Below are 8,154 nucleotides of genomic sequence, written 5' to 3' on the forward strand. Positions count from 1 at the left end.
AAACAAGGAGATATCAGCACACACATGGATATTAACCCGGTGTGAATCCATCACTCGGGTGAGTAACATACTAAAAGAACTATAGGTAATAAATTACCATACCCCGATATTCCTCCAACCTCGCTTATAACCATGTTGGCAGACTTCCTGCCTTCGTGATTCGGACACTATGAAGCAAAGTGATCCGGACTATCGCACACAAAGCAGACTCCCTTCTTCTTCTTCTTCTTCTTCTTCTTCTTCTTCTTAGCCGGTGTAGTTGTTTATTTAGTCTTTCCTTGGTTCTGCGGTGGCTTCTTTCTCTTCTTTTAGGAATTGGAATTATTCTTCTGAACAAAGTTGGCACTTGAAGCTCCAACAATTCCTTTTCCATGTGTGTCTTTTGCTTTCGCCTTCTCTTCAACATCAAGGGTACCAATGAGATCAGAGATACTGAACTCTTTCCTCTTGTGTTTCAGAGAAGTGGCAAAATTCCTCCAAGAAGGTGGCAGCTTAGAGATAATAGCTCCGGTTACAAACTTGTTAGGAAACACAAAAGGAATCTCTTTGCTATAGTCTTTGAGATCTTTTGATAGTGCCTGAATCTCATAAGCTTGTTCTACTATGGACGGTCTTCAACCATCTTGTAGTCAAGGAACTGCTCCATGAGATACAGCTCATTGCCAGCATCAGAAACTTCAAATTGAGCCTCAAGAGTTTCCCACATCTCTTTGTCAGTTGGCAGCAAAGGTACGTGTCAATAAGGTTTTTAGCTAGAACACTTATGATGGCGCCACAGAAAAAGTTGTCAGCACGATCAAAGGCATTTGGATCCTCTGAGGTACTGCCCTCGGGCTTTTCGGCTACGACATGCATAACATTCATGGTTGTCAACCACAACGTAAGCCTCTCACGCCAACACTTGTAATTTGAACCATCGAATACTTTTAGTTTAATAGATGCAGCAAAACTAGATATCGAAAGCTTATCAACAATATAAGGTTTTTGGATTGTTAGAAATCTAGGCATATTTCGGTATATTTTAATTCCAAAATTAAACATAAATATTACCATGAATATGTTGAGTGATTTAATGACAAAATAATATGTGGTAGTGTTCAAGTTTAAACATCTAATAAACAAGAACAAATATCTGCCAGTGATCAAGTTTAAACATCTAATAAACAAGAACAAATGTAGGCACAGATGAATTAGAATGTACCCTGGGGTAGGGCTAGTGCTGGAGGCACTGGATGCGCCGTTACTATTTGGATTATTCATACTAATCGTGGATGACCTCAGTCGATGTAGTCGTACAAATGAGATGCAGGAAGAGGTCGATGTAGTGCAATCACTCGAGCGTCCTCCTAGAAGTAACCGAAGAGGAGGACGTAGTCGATTGGCGCGACCACCAGGAAGTAGATGATACACGGCCCTCAGCGAGCGAGCGTGTGCATGTGTGACACGCCAATCTTTTTTATTGACTTCGCAATAGGTGTACTCAGAGTCGACCATTTAAGTCAGTTAAGATCCTCTTCAAATCCCCATGTGGGACTAAGAACTTATCTCTCTAGCATTTATTAGTGGGCTTTTAATTCTTTAATTGAATAAATAAATGGGCTAAGCCCATATATTCCATTCCAACATATCGTACTCCTCCCTCCATTCCAAATTGTAGGTCATTTTATCTTTTCTACGTTATAGATATTATTTTGCATTTAGACATACATAATATCTAGGTGCATAGAAAAAATTATGCACCTAGAAAAGTCAAAATGACATACGGTTTGGAACGGAGGGAGTAGCTTTTAGTGGGGACGGTTTGCGGGTTGTCCTTGAAAAATTCAAATATATTGAAATGTGCTGTTACAACATAAATGAAATGCACTCCACGTAGTTGGCCTCCCTTACTGAAAGGTGGAGACCAGGGTTGGTTCACGGGGTGAAGGGGTTTTTTTTGTCGGTTTTATACCCGTGCGTCCGGTTGATGCATTTTTGGCACGGTTTTGGTACCCCGTACGCCGGTTTGGTTTTGGTAAACGTGCGCGGGTTCACGTGGTTTTTTCTTGCTTTGCTTTACTGTTGACGGATGAAATTACGGTCCAGAAGCGTTTGTTTGCTTTAATATTACTAGCAAGATGCCCGTGCGTTACTACGGCGACACGATGTTGCTTAGCGCGCGATGTTTTTTATCGTGTCGTGTAGCGCACCATATTTTTTATTATGTTGTGTAAATTTTTTATTTTAGTAGTATTGGACTTTTCATACATACTTTATTCTTTTTCAAACCAATAAATGATCCCAAATGTTTGAAAGTTAGATATACAAAGGGAAGAACTTTTTATTATACAGTAAATACTAAAATGTAATAATAATAAAATGTAGGCGTCTATATATATTGTATGATGACATATGATAGTGGGGATTTTGTGGGGTGTCCCCTAAATCCGATCAAATATAACAAAATGTGTCCCTAAAACACAGACAAAACACAGACGAATCGTATCCTAGATAGTAGGATCTCTTCCAGCAGAACCTTAGGTTGTGGCTTCGAGCCTTGCCTAAGCCTATGTTTTTGGGGATTTTAATGGGCTGTTTTTTTTCACGTGGTGTGCCGGTTCGGTGGGAGGGTGTGTGGGGGGGGGGGGGTTTCCTCAGGTGTACCGGTTCAACAGGGAGGGAGGCCGGTTTTTAACCCTGTGAGACGGTTCAAGGGGAGGGTGCGCCGATTTAGGGGAAGGGAGGTTGGTTTTTTTTATCGATTTTCTTCCGATTTTGCTGATGGACAAAAATTGAGGGCAGAAACCTTACTTGCTAATGCAAAAGTCCAAGCCCAGCCAAAAAGGCCTGAAACTATACACCGCTTGAGCCCATCTAAAGGCCTGACCCAACCCAATACAGTTAAACACTTCAACCCCTACCACCCTACCCCCACGAGTCAGTCACCCCCGTGCAAAATCCCCTCCGAAGTCTCCATGCTCCGCTGTATTGCCACCCTCCGAGGCCGCCGTCACCGCCGCGTGCGGCTGCTCTGGTGGGGGCAGGGGCGGCCCCCTTTTCCCCCAAGTCCACGTCCATCCCTCAGAAGCAACAGCGCGTCCACGACCACGCCTTCGACGGCATCATGGAGGTCCAGAAGAGCGTCCGCCATTTCCACGCCCTCTACTCCCTCATCCTCTACGCCACCGCCCCGACTGCGCCCTCCTGCGGCAGTGGTAGCGGTGTCGTGTCTGTCCCCTTCACCCGCCTCGGCACCCTCGCATGGCGCTAGCTCTGCCTCGCGCCCCTTGATGTCGGCCACTTCCTCCTGCGCCACGCGCACGCCTTCCACCTCTTCCTGCACCCCGTCCACTGCATGCTCCACGCCCGCCTCACCCCACGTGCCCCGCGGGACGCTCCACGCCGAGGCGAGGTTGTCTCTGCCGCCCTCCCTTTCGCCTCTATCATCCGCCTCCACAAGCTCCTCCTCGTCGTGCCCCCGCACCACCGCCTCCGCCTCAAGCACGTCCGCCTTCTCTGCCACGACCTCGGCTTCCCCAACGATTTTGCCGAATCCATCATTCAGTCCAACCCCTCCCTCTCCACCTCACCCTCGACAGCTTCGTCGAGTTCCTACCCTCCCCCACCCTTTGCCTCTCTATTTTGAAGAAAGAGGAAGCTTTTTCCCCTTTAACATCCTCCCTTCCCTCCTTTTTTCACCCGAGCCCCCTCTCTTTAGAATTTTGACTGTGGTTGATTCCATTAAAGTTGAGAGACTTTTTTGCAAAATGACCATGACGTACGAAAACCTTAGGCAGAAACTTTACTGGGTAGAGATATAGGTGGAGATTGGAGAATAGAGAAATAGAGATGGAGATACCAGCCGGCCTGTAGCCCTACTTCTCTTTGCTAAAAAGAAAATGTACATACCTACCGGCTACCCCCTTCTATTTCTTTTTCCGGAGGAGTTTGGGCTGGGCCTTTGATGGACCTCGCTCCGCTGCAGCACTTTTAATCCTCTCGCTCGGGGGATGCGCTGCAGCCGGTTGAACCCAACCCAGTTACCTGAGAGCCTGAGCTGCCTCCCGGGATCCGCCGCCGCCGCCGCCGCCGCCGTCGATGGCGGACCTAGTGGAGCTCACGGACGACGTCCTGGCGGAGATCCTCCTCCGCGTGTCTTCGATGCAGGACCTCGCGCGCGCCTCCGCGGCGTGCGCCTCCTTCCGCCGGGTCGCCTCCTCCCCGAGCTTCCTCCGCCGCTTCCGCCCCCTCCACGTGCCGCCCCGGCTTGGCGTCTTCTGCTGCCACCCTGCCGGTCGCGGCGGCACCGCTGTATCCCAGTTCCACGCAGCCCTGCCGCCTCATCCCTCGGCGCCCCTCGCCCGCGCGGTCGCCCGTTCAGCCGACTTCTCCTTCTCCTTCCTCCCGCCGCCCGCCGCCGACTGGCTCGTCCGCGACTGCCGTGACGGACGCTTCCTCCTGGACCGCGCGCGGGACGGCTCCACCGCCTTCACCGAGGTTTCCATCTGTGACCCCCTGTTCCGGAGGTACCGTCTGCTACCGCCCATCCCCGACGACCTCGCCGCCTCCGTGGAAAATCCCTACGTCCAGTGCGGCGGCGATGGCGACTTGCAATCACGCAGTAGCGAGATCTTCCTGGCTTCTCGTAGTGATGACAGTGCCAGTGAGGAGGACCCGGCATTCACCGTGATCTGGATGGCGTGCTGTCGAGGTAAGCTGGTCTCATTCTTCTACTCGTCAGAGTCACAGCAATGGCGTGTGCTTTCACCTCCAGAACACTACGCTTTGAGCACCAGAAGAGTAATGGGCGTTCGACTAGGACAGCGCAACCATGCTCATGGTTGCTTCTACTGGATGGTAGCTCTCACACATAGGTGGCTTGTGTTGGACACCCGCAAAATGGAGTTCTCCATAGTAGACATCTCGCCTGTACTGTCAGGCCGTGCAATGATGTTCAGTAATCAGATTATTACTCTGGAGTCAAGTGATGGCAGGACTACTGTTGTGGTCTCTGATGTGTTCCGGCCAGATAAAAGATGTGTGCTGTACTTTTATGCATTCATGTATTTTAGCGACCGGTGGCAGCTTCTGAACAGAGTCACCTTGCCTGAGGAATGGGGATATCGATTTAGAGGCATCATAGGTGCAGCTGAGGGATACTTATTTATAAAACTAGATCACCCTAAGGAGAACCTGAATGACCACAGTGAGCAACATATTGAATACCATTCGCTTGATGTCAAGACCATGCAGCTTGGGAGTTTCTGTCGGACTACTCTTCTCACTGTCACCGAAGCCTACCTATATTGTGGTTTCCCCCCATCACTATCGCTGCCTTCTATATGAATTGGTATGTTGCATTCGTAACTTACTAGTATCATTTATACAGCTTTTGTGTTATATCACTATATCAGGTGCTGTTTGGTAGTATGCTTATGTTGTTTAAATTGTTGTTTTTATTCAATTATCAGAATCAATATATATATTCTTTGGGGCCTTGCATCACTACACTTTTGCTGAAATTGATAAATGAGCCTAATAACCCAGTTATTATTTGTTAGTAATGCAAGGATTTTTCTTGTTCTGCATGTATGTTATCAGAATCAACATATATATTCTTTGAGGCCTTGCATCACTACACTTTTGCTGAAATTGATAAATGTCCAATAACCCAGTTATTATTTGTTAGTATTCCAAGGATTTTTTCCTCCTTCTGCGTGCATTTTCCAATGATTGTTCTTGTCTATTACTAGCATGAAGGAATCGATTATACTTAGAGGCTTGTCTTTTTTTATGCAAGTTTTTTTCTTATCTCGTATTTCCTTGTAGGTTCATGTTAGGTTTGATCTCTAGCAAACCAGGCAACCACAACTTGTTTGGGACTAAAATGGCTTCTTTGTTTTTGTTGTTGTTGTTCCTGTTCCATCACCACACTCTGTTTGTTAAGATATAATGAGCAAAGAAAAAGGGAGATAAAAGTGCAAAAAATCCTACCAATTACAAATACTTAAGACATAATGTGGAAATTTCCAAATATATTGGAGCAGCAGCTGATGCACATATGGTTTCAGTTTACATTTGACTTCTCTCTTTTAAGAAAAATGGTTTTCAAATGAGACCACTTTACCATGGAACTTTCAGTCGTAGCTAGTGTCGAGCCACATGTACCACAGGTGGCTCAGGGCTGTGGCAACTATGGAAATAACCCAGGATAGAGATATGATAGAGATCAATTGGTTGAGTTTGTGAGGGAGAGACAAAGCTCTATATAAAGAGCATTTAGCTGCTGTTTGAATTAAACAATCTATCTATTATCCCAGTCGGCCTCTGCCCTGCCTTGCTGATACGGTCGCTGACCACTGTTCTTATGCCCCTCATAAAATCCACCCACAAACAGATCTGCATGTGATGTTCATGGACCTAGCTGAACTGAAAAGCATTCCTTTCGGCATGTCCTATTCTATATGCTAATTGTAATTAAGTTCAACAGCAGCAAGATAAAGTGCTTGAGGGAAACCCCTTTAAAACTCAATGGGTGTGAGCTTAAAAGCCTTTAGCATAATTATGAACCCTTGGTTAGGCTGGAGCATCCCACTGCTACTTTTCACCATGAAGAACTTATTTACTTCTTCAAAGGTGAACTTATCAATGTGAATCTTTGCGACACTGAAATCTACCAGGTGATAACTTGGTTTAACATTACAGTGTACTACTGAAACATCACCATTGTGGAGGTATTATCACTTCAGTTGCAATGTGAATCCTTTAGAGGAGATTCCAAGCATTCTGTATTTATGATCTCAGTATTGTATCCTCAATGCAGCTACTCTTTTACACTTCCAATTTGCCTTCAGTTTTAAGATAAACTCAATATGTCAGAAGTCACCCCCCTTAAAACCAAGGCTTGCAGCAGTTGCAATTATCATTGAAAAGGTTCTGATGGCCCAATTTGTGCATGACCTCACATTTTGCTGCAAAGCTATTGAGGGCACCATTATTTGAAGATATATCACCTTTATGTATACAAAACTAGAATGTCTGTTATAGTTCTGACATTCTTTTCCTTTGTAGATAGATCAATAGCTTTTTGTTCCAATTGAAGTGTTCATTGCAAAACCATCTGTTACTCTTGCTAACCTGAGTTGTCATTTAGAAGTTCGTTGGTGACAAATGTGGATATTCTTGCTCTTGCTAATGTCCTTGCTCTTGAATCTTGAACAGGTTACTGTTGATAGAGGAATTTCAATGACAGAGGCATGTTTACGGTCTTCTCTGTCCGGACTTGAAGGGAAAAAGGTGGGCAAATGAAGTTGGCAGACCAAGATTACTTTGATTGGCAGACCAACGATGCTGTTAGAAGAGATATCGAAACGATATAGGACATGCTGTTCCTTCAGAAATGCAGGTCTGCTATGGACCCATGTAATTAAATTCACTATCTTGACTGGGGGCTCTACTACAGAAACTATTAGGTTGATATCAGACTATATAGTGGCGAAGGTTGATATGATGAACCAGTAAAGCTAACTGAGCTGAACTTGATCGGGAGATGTTATTCCTCTGTTTGCCGTTACAAGATGTTTAGTCTGTGTCTTTGCTGCATATGTTTCCTTTTGTCCCTAGAAACAACCTATTGTTGTAGCAATAGGATAGTTCCTCGAAAACATGTTCAAGCTTTTGCTTTCATGATGTGCTTCTACTGTTTTGTTTATTATCTATCGGTTCATTTTTACAAGTTATATTTGGTTTCGTTAGGCATTTAACTTGATAATTACCCGATTAAAACATGACTTTTGTGGCATAAATTGATGTTACTATATTTGTATTGAAAGATACTTAGTACTATAATTTTAATCACATGAATTGGTATCCTGGATATGAAATAATTAGTTATTCCGTACCTGAGCCCCCTCCGACCCAGGCGCTTCCCTTCCCGTGAGATGGTATCCCAAATCGACATGTAATTAAATAAGCAGCTATAGGTTCGAATTCTTTACTTTCAGTGCATTTTTAAAAAAAATCTGTCTCACAGCAACCCAGACATACAGAGATGCCTTGTGAAAAATTTGCCATCTCAAAGCAACTTGTAAAATGCTGCCTAGTTTAGCACTACAGCTACCTGGATTAGTCACAACTTGTGGATTTATCTTCCATGCACGCTTTCAGCCAGCATTC

At 45.1% G+C, this 8,154-nt stretch overlaps 1 protein-coding gene across 1 annotated transcript; it reads left to right on the forward strand.

Moving 5' to 3' along the window:
- The first annotated feature begins 3,987 nt into the window (after positions 1–3,987).
- On the forward strand, positions 3,988–7,718 carry LOC117865994 (uncharacterized). The gene is made up of 2 exons (XM_034750278.2): positions 3,988–5,329; positions 7,201–7,718. Exon 1 carries the CDS (start codon positions 4,078–4,080, stop codon positions 5,323–5,325), a length of 1,248 nt encoding a protein of 415 aa, XP_034606169.1. The 5' UTR covers positions 3,988–4,077; the 3' UTR covers positions 5,326–5,329; positions 7,201–7,718.
- The last annotated feature ends 436 nt before the right edge of the window (positions 7,719–8,154 follow it).

This window comes from Setaria viridis, chromosome 7, assembly GCF_005286985.2.
Source record: "Setaria viridis chromosome 7, Setaria_viridis_v4.0, whole genome shotgun sequence".
Lineage (NCBI taxonomy): Eukaryota > Viridiplantae > Streptophyta > Magnoliopsida > Poales > Poaceae > Setaria > Setaria viridis.